General features: G+C 39.9%; 2 protein-coding genes across 2 annotated transcripts; one reads left to right on the forward strand and one right to left on the reverse strand.

The window, feature by feature from the left end:
- Positions 1 to 32: 32 nt before the first annotated feature.
- On the reverse strand, positions 33 to 7,928 carry LOC100693431 (kelch-like family member 7). The gene is made up of 12 exons (XM_003444115.5): positions 7,449 to 7,928; positions 7,218 to 7,320; positions 6,597 to 6,690; positions 6,375 to 6,499; positions 6,119 to 6,294; positions 5,849 to 6,023; positions 4,644 to 4,786; positions 4,145 to 4,385; positions 3,721 to 3,922; positions 3,531 to 3,628; positions 3,225 to 3,408; positions 33 to 2,856 (listed from the first exon to the last, which is right to left on the reverse strand). Exons 1-12 carry the CDS (start codon positions 7,575 to 7,577, stop codon positions 2,691 to 2,693), a joined length of 1,836 nt encoding a protein of 611 aa, XP_003444163.1. The 5' UTR covers positions 7,578 to 7,928; the 3' UTR covers positions 33 to 2,690.
- A 632-nt stretch (positions 7,929 to 8,560) lies between these two features.
- Positions 8,561 to 12,365, forward strand: si:ch73-345f18.3 (uncharacterized). The gene is made up of 4 exons (XM_005478651.4): positions 8,561 to 8,867; positions 9,227 to 9,308; positions 9,414 to 9,635; positions 9,724 to 12,365. The coding sequence occupies exons 1-4, from the start codon at positions 8,814 to 8,816 to the stop codon at positions 10,119 to 10,121; spliced, it is 756 nt and encodes a 251-aa protein (XP_005478708.1). The 5' UTR covers positions 8,561 to 8,813; the 3' UTR covers positions 10,122 to 12,365.
- The last annotated feature ends 2,729 nt before the right edge of the window (positions 12,366 to 15,094 follow it).

Genomic DNA, 15,094 nt, shown 5'->3' on the forward strand with positions numbered 1-15,094 from the left:
TCTAATGAATGCACTTGTTTTCAGCTTCACTGTTTTATTTACATATTCCAGCACAACATTTAAACAGTCACAGAGATCCTAGTTTTCGTCAGTATCAGCAGAAAGTTGTATGGCAGCTAATGAAAATGTCTGGAGCAATTTATAAAATCTTACATTTTCTTCATTTCATTGCAGCTGCCTTATCTTTCACCAACTTGGTGCTCTTATATTTTTAATTATATTTGTATTTGAAAAGAAATGGAAACTTGTTTTTAAACCATCACATTGAGCTATGTGTTTTAATTGTAACTGCTTATAGCTAAGAATAAAATGTTAACGCTTTCTCTTTAAAGGCACAACACAAAGCTACCGAACAGTAAGATGCAACACTAGTGTTAAATCAGCACACAGCAAAGAGTTAAATACTTACAGATGCTGTATCTACACTTTGACACAACATATTTTACAGCCTATAAAAAAATCTAATTTTACAGTGTTTTGTATAAGGACCAAACAAAATAAAATAAAATATAAACCCAGCCAGTATTTGACTGTTTTTCTTTCACAAACTGATTTACACGCATTAAATTCAAACAGCAAAAAAAGTTACATCATAACAAGAAAATCACATGTGAATATACAATATGAAATGGTGACACAGCAGTGCAGTTGTTAGCACTGTCCCCTCACAGCAAGAAGGTCCTGGGTTTGAATCAACAGGACCTTCCTGTACACAGCCAAACTACAGAAGTGATAAAAAGATAAGCAAACAGAGTAGACCACATAAACTAAGAAGAACATTAAAAAGCATAACTTTTGTTTTTCTATGAATTTGGGAAAACTTCCCACTGGCCCTTGAAAATTTGTACCTCAAATACTATTTTCTGAGCACTGGAAAAGAAAGAAAAGTGTTTAAAATTACAGTTAGGTCCATAATTTGTTGAATAAAGACAAAATGTATGTACCTTTGCTCCTGCACACCACTACCACCACATAAATCAAATAATCAAGATGTGACTGAGGTTCAAGCCTTCAGGTTTAATTCAGGGGGTTTAACAAAAAGTTTGCATTAACTGTTTTGGTATTGCATTTTTTTTGCACAGTCCCCCATTTTTTAGAGGTTCAAAAAGTAATTGGACAATTGGCTATCATCACTAGATGAGCCCTGTTCCATTTCAATTTCATGACATGTGACACAGTCATTATATCTAAAGTTGATTCTCAAAATGTGTATTTTACTCTTCACTGTTTTGTTTTGGGGTTTTTTTTACATAATGAGGCCCAAAGAGATGTTGATACTAGTGAAGGAGGCAGAAACACCAAAATACACCTATTGGAGAGAGAGCAGAAACAATGACAGAATTATTTCTGTGGCTAACAAAAACTCCTTCAGAAAATCTAAACAGGTCAAGAAAACTATGCTAAAAACATCTAAAAGAGCCTGTACAGGTCTAAATAAATCTTTGGACAGATGAGACCAAGATGAATTTGTACTACAATGATGGGAAGAGAAAACTATGGAGAAGGAGAGAAACGGGTCATGATATGAACCGTACCACATCATCTGTCAAAGATGATGGAGGCAATGTTAGTATGGGCGTGTATGGCTGCAAATGGACCAGGGTAACTAGCATTTGTTGCTGCAATCACGCCTGAAAAAGCATCAGTAAAAGCTCTTCAGGCGGCCAGTGAGTCCAAAGGGTTTTCATTCAAGTATTAAAAATACAGTACAGGCCTATTTGTGCTTTTGGCAAATTGATATACTTTTATATGGTATAATAATAAGGGGTGGTGATGGTTGGTAGGTAACATGATGGGATCAAAATATCTGATATCAATACATATGTTTAGGGGCCTATGCTGTACCACTGTGCTAAGTTTGGTTGCTTAACTCCTGATGGTCTCAGAGGAGCGTGCAGTCAAAGAAACAAATACACGAATACAAAGATGGACTCCAAGTTTGACGTTAATTACTTAGGCTGCCATTTTCAGAGGCTCCAATGTATGAAAATGTAAACCCCTCTGAATTATGGCTGCCATTCTGATCATCTTGACTGTCTAATTCAAAATATACTGGAGTTGTGTACGGAGGCACAGTTACAGTTTGTTCAATGAATTACTGGATCCAACTGGATCCATCCATCCATGCAACATCAAACAAAAATGACCTTACATAAACCAAAATATTTCAGCTACATTTACATGTAAATTAAAACATTCAAAACCAAAGTTAGAAGCAACATTTCTCTCATCCAGAACACAGACCCTGTCTGGGCAACAAGATGCAAACAAAAACTACTCACAGCTCGTCACCGAGTCCTGCTGCTCTCTCACTGTTGCTGCCATTCACTGAGCAGTAGGTAGAGACAGGTCAACAGTGTGACAGCAGTATTGTCCGTAGAGTTGTTGGCAGGCACTTTAACGGGCCTTCAGATGAATATCTAAATCCCAAATTTTAAATCCTACTACCTATCCAGAGAATGGATAGATGAAATTAGTGTCCAGCCCAAAGAATTAGGACATAAAATTTTGGAGTGGCCAAAAGGAAACTGCCTACTTCACTGGTTAAAGAACATAACAACTTTACAGCCTAACCCTTACTATGAGCTCCTTTCTGAAAAACAAGCCCACAGAAATCAGTTCACTGGCTGTCAGAACTGTCGACAAGCATCACAACTCAATATACGAGTACGCTTAAACTACCTCTACTGCTATGACGATGATGAGGCTGCGGAAGATGAAGAGGCAGTGGCTGCAGCATGTGGCTGAGAGTCTATGAGGTCCATGTCTTCGTCTTCGTTGACTCCGCAGGTGTCGACCACACAGATCAGGCAGCTTGTGACGGGAAACGCTCGCACCTTGTTGCAAGTCACCCACCTGAGCGAAGAAAAAAATCAGAGTATTTCGATTCAGCGTTTAAACTAGTTACTACTTATCTGTATAGATTTACAGCCTGTGTTCCCCAGGTGACTGAATTCAACAATGTTTTGTGAAGAAATGCAACTCAAATAACAGCATGTTTATGATTATTAGCTAATACGCTATTACACCTATTCGCGATATATACACAGCTACAGTAACCACCAAAAACAATGAAGGAATTAATGACTAAAAGAGCCAGACTTGAAAATCATTTAAAATGTCAATGAAGAAGGTGGTCACGCGCTGGTCACATGCTACTGATAAAGACTGATAAAGTATCTATTTATCAAATTGTATTATTTGGGTTCAGTTAATAACCCAACCTGTCAGTTTCAGTGTGGTATTCCAGGGTGTGTCCAAGGCGTCCCACGCCTTGGAATCCTGCCAGCACATAGATGATATCACCAACTGCCGCACACTTCACAGTTACACCTCGCCACGGCATAGGTGAAGCGCCACGCCACTCGTTAGTTGCAATATCATAGTATTCAACCGAGTCCAGTCCACCTAGAAACACACACACACACAGACAGTCGCGCATATGATGACATATTAGGGCCACTGAAGGTAGGAAAAAAATGATGGGGAGTGCATGGGCGGTATGAAAATCTGGGGGGTCGATGAATTACCTATTGCTCCCTGCCCTCCAACAGCATATATCCTGTTGTTTACAACCACCAGTCCGTGGTTCTTCCTGGCCTCTCTCATCCCACATAACTCCCTCCATCTGTGAAAGGTAAAAGTTGAGTGGAGCAGGCCAATGGGACTTTAAATGGACATGTTAAGAAGTGTTGTATGTTATATGTTTGTTTGACTCACTGTTGTGTGCTAGGGTCGTAGACCTCACAGTTGTTGAGCACTCTGCCAGAGACATTGTTCCCCACTGTTCCTCCACAAACATAAATGAGCCCGTTGGCCTCCACGGATCCATGGCTGCAGCGCGCCATCAGCATACTGGTTTTGATCTGCCACGACTCTGTCCTGGTGTCGTAGCATTCGAAAAGGTCCAGGGCTGAGCTGCCTGTAGGCACATGTTGGTGGTCAGTCACCCGTGAAGAATCATCATCTATGCTTTAACAAGACATCTTTGCTATTTAAATGTTCCTACTTTTTTAGAGAATGTAATAATAGTAGCACAAACCGGCTTACTTTCCACATCCCATGTCCGCATCTCTTTGGGTAGTTGCACAAGATCCCAGAGTCCCTCATTTTTAAATCTTTTCTCCCCTCACTACACGCTTACCTACTTCTGATCCCCCAGATGTATAGATCTTTCCCTGGGCAGCGCAGGCAGCCAGACTGTCACGAGGTGTGGGTGGACCCAGCTTGGAGTACCAGCTGTCCTTCAAGACGTTGTAGCAGTCCATACGCTTGATGGGAAAGAGCTGTGAGCCACCCAAAATGTAAACCACGTTGTCCCAGAAGACGGCTGTGGCGTCACGGCGCTTTTCAAAGGGGCAGCGGATGTCGGTCCAGCTAGAGTCCTGTATGGAAAACCATAGTAAACATTCACAAATATGATTTCAACAGACCTGACTAAACTTAAGTCTCATACAGTGTTTTGTGAACCAAAGAATGGATTAGGTGTCTGCAAAATTAAAACCTTTTTTAAAAAAACAATCTTATCTTTAGCTTATTAATTATACTGTAATACTCAAGAGCACATATCTGCACTCCCTTTAATTGTTCTTTGGTGTGATTGCCCCTGTGACTATAACTCATTAGCATTTGCAGCCCGGTACCTTCGGGTTAAAGTAGCGGCAGGACTGAGGCTGTGAGCCGCCAAACAGAGCAATGCGGTAGTCGTGCTTCTTGCGTCGCGGCCGACTGCTCTCTCCCAGGTCTTCACGGTCTTCCAGGGAGAGCAGGTGGTAACGCATCCCACCTTGGAGAAAAGCACTGGTTAATTTTTTTTGTGTGTGTGCTCAGGTAAAGCGAGCAACTCTTTGAGGTAATGAAATACCCAATATATGTTATACATCTATCTTTTGCTATCATAATAATGTATGATGTAGATAATTTAGATTAAGAGTCAGCACTTCTACGACTCCAGGGCATGCATAGAATTAACAAGTCTTTCAAGTATTTCACATTTTGTTTTAGAGGGTGTTAGACAAAAAGGATAAAATTGGACTGAATTTATTTTCCACAATTAATCAAAAAGCAATAATCCACAGTGACAAAGTAAAAGAAAAGAGTTACTAAATTTCCCATTTACTGAAGTATTCAGTATTATGAGCTCTGGTGCAATCTACTTGTTAGTGGTTTATACAATTTAACTCGTCCCTCTGCAAGCAATAAAATAATTGGACTGGACGCAATCACTAAAGTCTCACACCTGTCTGAAAACCAAGAGGTGAAGTTGAGTTGAACTCTCTGCAGACCTGTGAGACAGGACTGTGCCAAAGTATAGATCTGGGGAAGGATTACAAATATTTTTAAAGCACTAAAAGCAGCCTCAGCCATGCTTAAATGGAAGAAATTTGCAATAACTAACAGTCCTCCTGAGTAATGTGAAACAAAGCGTCTTAGTTAAACAGGTGGCTAAGACCTCAAGGGTAGGCCTGCAGGGAGTTCACCAAAAAGCACCAGATAAGTGCAGTGCTTTGGGGAAATAAGTCACTGAGCAACTAACCTTCTGAATAATTCTGCTGAGAAATATTAAAGAAACTTCCAAAAGCAAAGGCCCTAGGATAATTCCAAGTAGACTGGATCCAAGGGTGCCACACGAGAAGTCTAAATACTTACATATAAATGGGTTACTATTCCCTTTAATGCATTCATAAAACATCCCTAAAACCTTTATTTTTGCCAGTGTGTGTGCCACTGCTTGTGCTTTTTTTGTCCATCCACATGAACGAGACAGTTAACTTTGTCTGCTCATTTTGTTCACTTGAAATGTAGAATTTGTACATGTGTGCATGTGTTTTTGACTCTTCCTGCTCACCAATGACCATCTTTAGGCACTGTGGATTGTCCTGGATGAGGGGCTCGGCCTGGACAGTCTTGGAGAGGAATGTTTTGGAAACCAGTGGAAAGCGAACACACCCCAACACCTCCACCATGTACTGCTTTCTGTTACACACATCATACTTCAGCCAGCGCACTGCAGCATCATAAATCTGAGCACAACGCAACAGAAGAACATGTTAACAAATTTTTGGTGACAGACGTCTTCTTTGGCACAAATATAATTAAAGGATGTATACACGCGTGCCTGGGCCTCAGCACGGACGGTGAGTTTGTCCTGGTGCAGCAGATGTGTGAGCTGCGCAACATCCAGTTGCAGGAATTCATCCAATTTATAGACTTCAGTGAAGTGAATCTGAAAAAAATCATCTGCAGCCGCCTTCAGCTCTGGACAGTCCATGCAGTCTGCAAGGGCTGAAATGCCTACAGGAGAACAGAACAAGAGTAAGTAAATATAATGTGTAACACAAGTGGAAGGTCTGTATTTGTATTTGTGCACTCACCTAGGCAGTTTGTTGCATCAATCTGTCCTTTAAGGAACTCCACACACATCTTCTTCACAGGTTCAATCTGATACTGGTTGGCCGCATCCAGCAGTGACTGGACATTACTGCTGTTCACAGAGATTCTGACACACACACAAACAAAAAACAAACATGTCTCTCTCAATAAGAAATGGTTCTGTTTTTTTATGTGTAATAATTAATTTGATACACAATTCTTACCTTGCAGTGTAGATAAATTCAATCAGCAGCTCAATGATCTCAGGCTCAGCACTCCTGAGCTCCACCTCGTGGGACATTGACTCCATCATTCTGGCTAGAAGTAAAGAAAATATAACAGACACAAATATAACTAGTGTACTAGCACTGCATGACAACAACACTGTCAGTGTGTCAAAATGGGAAGCAGTAATAAATAGATTATGCATAAAAACACATTGTAATCGTGATAGGAGTGATCATAAACTTTTAGCTTTTGTGCCATCTTTATTGAGAAAAGAGCAATCAATGTAATTTACTTAAATAGACTAATTCCTATGTTCGCCTTTATTAGATTAGGAGTGGGCAGATGACACTCAGTAAAATATTCAGGCTTTCTGCAGTGAGGACACAGCCTTTGGGGTGTGGAGGTGCAATACATGCTCTTCTGGCACCTATTTTTACATCCAAATTTCTTTCCTTTTGCTCATTCAACTTTTAAAAGCCAAAAACAGGAATATACAATTCTGATCATTTATGCAACATATATCTGCATTTACTACCTTCTAAAATATAATAAGAAACCACACTCTTGCTCTCTCAATCTGCAGCCATTGGTCTTGGGTTTGTGTTTGTCAGACTTACTGGTAAACATGAGGCTAAAGAAGTGGCTGGCAGCAGCAAGCACCACTCGGTGGGCAAGGAAGTGCTTTCCCTGAACCAACAGGGTCACATCACAGAGAGTACCCTGGAAATCACACGCAGTAATCAGGTGTCAGAACAGAGGAAATGCCTAATGTAAAGACCTCTTAGAGATATTCAGCCTGGTACTTTTGCTTCGTGTTCCCTATCTCTCTCCCCCACACACACTCACACCTGTTTTCTCAAATTGTTCATGACTCCCATGATGCTGGACAGTTGCCTGTACTCCTCTTTGGTGGCACACTTTCTCTCGCCCTTCTTTTTTGAGCTTGACGCCTTCTCTGGAGAAGCCATCCCCGTCATGTCAGTCTGACTACTTGAAGGAAAACGAATGGAGAAAAATAAAGAATTTTGGCACCAACGCTAACAGAATGACTACGGCGTACAGCTGTAGTCTCTTTGTTGTCGCTTAGCTACAGGCAGTTTGCCTGCAAACCGACAGCAGCTTGTTGTGAATGTATGAATTTAAAGGCCGACAACTTCACGGCGGCTTCTACGTATCGATAAATTAATTTGTTTGCCAGGGGTTAAAAAACAAAACAAATAAGCACAACGTGTTAGCTTAATTGTTCATTCATGTAGCTAGAACTCTGGTTGTTGTGATGCTCTTCTTCGGCTTCTTCTTTTTCCGTCTTTTTCTTCTTCTTCTGTGGTCTGCACAGAATGGCGTAATGCTGCCCCCTATAGCCTGGACAAAAATATTACAACTCTGAGACCAAGAAGAGTTGTGAAATAAGCCCAGGCCAGCAGTTCCTTTTGGTTTTTTCGTAAGCAGCAGGTGTGAATAAAACATAAAAGTTTGTATTCGGCAGCTCTAGAGTACAGTTAGGATACAGCTAATTTCACCGGGAGGAATAATATGTCACTGTCTCCGGGTAACTGTAGAAAAGGCTGTTTCTTACAGTCATGCGTCTTCAGAATAGGTGGGACGAAGCCTATATAGGTTATAATAGGTTGTGGACTATTTATAATATAGGTTTTTTTTTTAGTCAGTTTGTTTGTTTACTGCACTAGTTATTGCTCTGGTTGGACTTTAGCCTGTACCTTCATGTTCAAGGCCTTCTCGTCCTCGAGCTCTCCCGAAAAATATGAAAATTGTATACCCGGTTACTGAATTAAGGACATTTTTTATAACTGTATATTTCTGCGAACTCTGTTATTCAGAACAAAACTGTAGTTTTATATCCCTCTCGGACAGGCACATCAGACCTGTCCGAGGTCTGCGCAATGCAAAGCGCGGCATGCAAAGCTGTGCTTCAGTTTTGCAAGCTGTGCTTCAGCTTTGCATGCCGCGCTTTGCATTGCGCAGACCTGTCCGAGAGGGATATAGAACCCTCTCGGACAGGTCTGCGCAATGCAAATATCTCACCTGTCGTTGCACCTTTTAAATTCTTATCTGTACAGTAATGTGAAAAAAAACAGGAAGCTTTTCTTTCCTCGACTCTCATGACGCTGACGTCACGGGGAATGCGGAGTACAATTGCCTTGTTAGAAATAAGTGACCTGAAAACAAACTGAGAGGCCACAGAGCTGCAGAAAATGTTCAGTTTATGCGGTTGCTGCTTCTCTGGCGATAACTCCAACAACGATGAGGTATGTGTTTATGCGCCGCACTGGGTTTTATGGTGTCTTTATAAGAGCGTAAAGTGGCTTCCTTAGAGTTTAGCAAGGAAACTACACAGCTTCGCTTCGCTAATTGCTCGATTTTTCCATTGCAAGTAAAATGATGGGATCCTCTTAACTGCTGTAATGTAGTATTACTGGGTCTTCACCTAATAATCTACTTTTGTTGAGGATTTGAAACACAATTATTAGAATATTGAAGCTGAGTTTATGATCACATCATTGCACTGGTACACGTGAGCAAATATGCCTAATATTTGTGGCACTAGATAGAAAAAGAAGAAAATAAAAAAACACTATGTAAATAAAACCAACTTTTGCTGTTTCAGAGACGGCCTCTCCTGGATCCCCGACGCTGTGAAGTCAGTGGTGCTGAATCCGCCAGGCTGAGCCGTTCATCAGCACACAGCGGCAAGTCATCTCAGTCTTTTTTTAAAATACCTATAAAAATGACAGATGAATTTGATCCACCTGTTTTTCTTGCTGTGTTACTCGTGCTTTCTTTTTTCTACTCAGATGCACAGACTGTGAGACGGATTGGACGGCTGGTGATGAGGCGAGTGTGCGTGCCAGAGCTGGATCAGAGATTTTTGGAGATGGCTGAGACCTTCAACAAGCAGCAGGAAGGCTTCGAGGCCATGGCGCAGCATATAAGAAACCTCCAGAAGAGCTGTGACTGTGCCCATGATGACACCCTCGCTTTTGCTCAGTGTTTGGGGAAGATTAGAGAGGAGCAGGGTGAGTGACACATACTTTTTAACACAAGCTACATCGTAGCTGATGCCTCACCCCCTCCCCCATTTTTAAAAAACTCATGTACTTCCAGAACCAACGTACCAGGTCTCTCTTAAGATGAAGGGCTACGACTTCTTCCTCAGTGCGGTTCCTGTGTGGTCTGAGGGCGCGGGTGAGGGCAAACCGCTTCCTCCTCGTCTGCAGAGGGCTCAGAATGAACTGAAGGGTGCTTCTGACAGCGCCAGGATCACCATTTCAAAGGGGACCACCCTTCAAGAGCTTATCGGCTGGTTGCTCCGTAGCCATGATAAAATGGCTGAGCAAGTGAAGAAGGCAGCAGAAACTTTCCAAGAACAAGGGAGACTGAGTGAGAACCTGGAGGAGAACATGAGGGAAGTGAGGAGGGCCAAAGAGTTGTCTCAAGGATACAGACAACAGGCCGCGGCAGTTCTCACTGAGGCTGCACAGATAGCAGGGGCTCCTCTGTAGTGCACACACCTTTCTAAAAGTTTTGTTTTAACCAACCACAATGCAGAACAAGTACAGCATTTCCATGGGTTATACTCTCCAGGTGTTTTGTAACAACTGAAATGCTACAAAAGCTGTCCATCTTGTTCACTCAAAAAACTCTGTTGTTGGATGAACACAATTTAGTCATGGCACCTTTTTCCACGTGATTTAACCAAGTACAATAACCCATTTTTGACCATGTCAAACCAACACATTTGGCATTTGGTGGTTTAATGTAATGAAATTATGTTGGATCAACGTAGTATACTTGCATGGACTTGAAGTGATTTATTTAAGTATGTAAAGTGAAATTTGTTTTAATTCATTCTACACAAGATAAAAACTTTAGGAAAACAAAATGAAATCTTGTTGTTTGAACAACTACTTTGTTAATCAAGGCAATTACTGTTAGTCTTGCTTAACGAACCAATATGGGGGTTGATGATTTCATCAAGACAAACAACCATTTGCACTTACATTCATGGATAACTTAGAATCACCAATTAACCTAACTCTAATTACACACAGCAAACCAGCCAGATTGTGGATTTGAACGCGGGCCCTTCTTGCTGTGAGACAACAGCACTAACCATCACACCACCAAGCTGTCAATCCAGGCTTAACAAAACTAGGAAAGCTGTGATTACAAGGCTTTATGTAGAATTCTCTGTACATTTTTGTCCTTGACAGGTTAAACCACAATAAATAGCGATAGCATACACGTGGTGTGGGTGTAGTTGTCTGCCTCTTAAAACTCCAGCAATTTTCCTGCAGTTTGACATCTAATGTGATCTTGTGAATTTTGTGAGTCCAGGCAACTAACCACTCTTACTAGATTGTATCATGTCATCTCAACAAGAACAAATTAAGTTGCTGAATTTCATGCAGATGCTACATGATTTAATTACGTTCACCATAGAAACATGAAATTATTTAGTTCAAATTACAAGTTTGAATCTTGTACATGTAACGACCACCCAATTTCATTTTTTTGAGTGTTCTCATTCTTGGCAAACAAATGGATAGCCCTGTGAACATACTTGTCTGTCAAATACACCTTGACAAATCTCCATAAATATCCCCACCAATCACACCAAGACTGTCATATCTCCTTATATTATTTGATTAGAATAGAAACTTATTCTAACACTTTAAATAGGCCTTCGTGTTTGCATAGCGAACATAACGGGGACCTATCATTCTTTTCTGTTTTCTTATTTTATGTCATTACATTCTGTCACATGTATTGGTAGAGTGGTAGATACTCATACTTAACTTGGCTTAAAGTTCTAATAATGATAAACTCTGCATGTGTGTAACTATCTAAAAGCCAAAAGCTCAAGCTTCAAACTGCTTTAAAAACTCAATTTCAGACATTTTTCTTTCTAGATTTAGCGTTGTATGATCCATAAGAGAGGTGATATCCCTAATATGGTCATAGCTCTGCCCACCTGCTGTCCAAAACTTCTGTTTGGTAGGAAAGTCAATCAAATACAAACCCAATTTCCAAAAAGTTGGGACTCTGTGTAAAATATGTAAAATTCACGACAGAATACAGAAAACAAATGTTAGAACTGAGATAGTGTGCAATTTAAAAATAAACTAATTATTTGATAGCAGCAAAACATCTCAGAAACAGAGCAGGGGAAATAAAATGCTACAATAGTCAGAGGCACTAAAAATAAAGAGATGGAGGAATATTTTGCAACTAATTAAATTCACTGGCAACAGAAACTCCATCTACAAATTGTGGAACGATTTCAGAATGATGTTCTTCAATGTATAATTGTGAGGACTTTGAATATCTCTGTGTATCTACAGTGCATAATGCCATTAAAAGTTTCAAAGAATCTGGAGAAATATCTGTGCACAAGAGACAAGGCTGAAAATCTGAATGCATGGGATTAAAAGCACAATGCTGTCATGGAAATCACTACATGCACTGAAAAAAAGGGATTGGCCAGCTCTTGGATTTACGTAAGCATCTTGTGTGTATTTAACACAAGTGCCTCATGCTTTAAAGTTAAGTGTAACTATATAGTGTAGAAACTACATGATATGCAGAGAGGCTAGATTAAATTGTTCATATCATGTTCGAGTAAAGTAAGTCAATAATATAGCAATGTTAAATTCCGCAACACCGCACGTGAGTTGAGTCTCGCGCGCTTTGGATCGTGGTTTGAGGAAGGCATCCATCTCAGTCAAGTTGAGCAGCCGCCTCTACTTTTTTTGGTTTACCAAAAGAAGTAAATTGGGTGGTTGTTACATTAAATAAGTCTGCTTTGTGATTTGAACACAATAATTTCATGTTTCTGTGAACGTAATTAAATCATGTAGGATCTGTACGAAATTCAAAAACTTAATTTGTTCTTGTTGAGATGACATGATACAATCTAGTAAGAGTGGTTAGTTGCTGGACTTGTGAAATTAACAAGATCACATGAGATTTCAAACAGCAGGAAAATCACTGAAGTTATAAGAGGCAGACAACTAGACACACACCACGTGTATGCTACTGCTTTTTATTGTGGTACTTTTAATAAGCCTGGCATGGTGGTTAGTGCTGTTGCTTCACAGTAAGAAGATCCTGCACTGAAAAAAAGGCCATGTTGGATTTACTTGATTCAATAGTGGACATCGGTTGCACACAAATATTTTGCTTTGGCAGAAACTTAAACAATTGAGTTCAATCAACACAACTTGTTCATATTCAATAAACATGTGCATTTTGTGTTCATAAAACGCGATTGAAACATGTTTAGATGAAGTAAGTTGAGCTCTTGGAATATTTTAATCCTTCACAATTTTGTCATTTTATTTCAACACTATTCAATACTACTTGGTCACTTAAATACTACATGTTCTCTTCATATTATGTAATGTTCAACAAAGTCTAGATCCTGGTTACCATAAAAATTGAATGGATGTACAACAACTACCATCCTCCTATCTTTATCCTGGTTGCAGGGGGGCTGGGAAATAACCCTGAAGTGATAGGTTACAAGGCAGGGTACACCCTGGACAACTCATAAGTCTATCACAAACAACCATTTGCACTTACATTGACAGGTAATTTAGAATCACCAATTAACCTAACTCTAACAACTGCATGACTTTTAACTGTGGGAAGAAACCAGAATACCCAGAGAGAAACCAGTGCAAACTAGCCAGAATGTGGATTTGAACCCAGGATCTTCTTACTGTGAAGCAACAGCACTAACCACCATGCCACCAATCCAGACTTAACAAAAGCAGGAAAGCTATGATTTCAAGGCTTGATGCAGAATTTTTTTGTACGTTTTTGTCCTTGACAGGTTAAACCACACTAAATAGCAATAGCATACACGTGGTGTGTGTGTAGTTGTCTGCCTCTTATAACTCCAGTGATTTTCCTGCAGTTTGAAATCTCGTGCGATCTTGTGAATTTCATGAGTTCAGCAACTAACCACTCTTACTAGATTGTATCATGTCATCTCAACAAGAACAAATTAAGTTGTTGAATTTCATACAGATCCTTCATGATTTAATTACGTTTATAGAAACATGATATTATTGTGTTTAAATTACAAGTTAGACTTTTTTAATGTAACAACCACCCAATTTGCTCGATTTGACTGAGATGGATGCCTTCCTGAAACCACGATCCAAAGCGTACGAGACTGAAAGTTATTGACTTACTTCACTCGAACATGATATGAACAATTTAATCTAGCCTCTCTGCATATCATGTAGTTTCTACACTATATAGTTACACTTAACTTTAAAGCATGAGGCACTTATGTTAAATACACGCAAGATGTTTACGTAAATCCAAGAGTTGGCCAATCCCTTTTTTTCAGTGTGGGTTCAAATCCACTATCTGGCGCAAATGGTTGTTTGTTTCTATGTGACAGACAGGTGAGCTGTCCAGGTTGTACCCTGACTTGTAACATGTCACTTATGCCCCTGCAACTATAAAGATAGGAGGATGGTAGTTGTTTTGGATCTATTCAATTTTTATGGTAACCAGACTCTAGACTCTGTTGAACATTATGTAATATGAAGACAACATGTAGTATTTAAGTGACCAAGTAGTACTGGGGTAAAAGTTATTGAATAGTGTTGAAATAAAATAACAAAATTGTGGAGGATTAAAATATTCCAAGAGCTCAACTTACTTCATCTAAACATGTTTCAATCGCGTTTCCTGAACACAAAATGCACAGGTTTATTGAATATGAAGAAGTTGTGTTGATTTAACTCATTTGTTTAAGTTTCTCCAAAAGCAAAACATTTGTGTGCAACCAATGTCCACTATTGAATCAAGTATATCCAACATGGCCTTTTTTTCAGTGTGGGCTCAGAAACACTTCTAGAAATCACTGTCTGTGCTTTGCTGTGTCATTTACAAATTCAAGTTAAAGGTGCATTATGCAAAGAAGAAGCCATATGTGAACATGATCAAAAACACTGCTGTCTTCTCTGAGGCACTTAACCTGGACTGAGGCAATGTGGTCAGACAAATCAAATCAAAAACAGGGAAGCCCCATCCTCTGGACTAAAGAGAGGAGGGACCATTATAACAGTTCAAAAGTCTGCATCTCTGGTGGTATGGGGATGTATGAGTGCCTGTGGAATTGGCAACTTGTGGAGTTGAAAATGAGCACAGTAGGTCCCCTTCGTTCTTGAATACATGTAATTTCACTAGTTAACATTAGGGGGCAATGCCGCTTCACTTTAATCTAACAACCGTTTATCGTTTCATACTCATCAGATTTTTAGAAATAGGACCGCAATGACAAATTTGTCTGAACTCCAGGATTCAATTTATAAACGTGCCACAACTTTTTGTATGTGTGTTTTACCAGAATAGGTTCAGTGATTTCTGCGAAGCTTTCCCACAACTCTGATTGGACTCTGCTTTAACAGATTGCAAACTTCATGTTAAGCCTGGTATGTTGCCCAGACATGAC

The sequence above is a fragment of the Oreochromis niloticus genome, linkage group LG22, assembly GCF_001858045.2.
Source record: "Oreochromis niloticus isolate F11D_XX linkage group LG22, O_niloticus_UMD_NMBU, whole genome shotgun sequence".
Lineage (NCBI taxonomy): Eukaryota > Metazoa > Chordata > Actinopteri > Cichliformes > Cichlidae > Oreochromis > Oreochromis niloticus.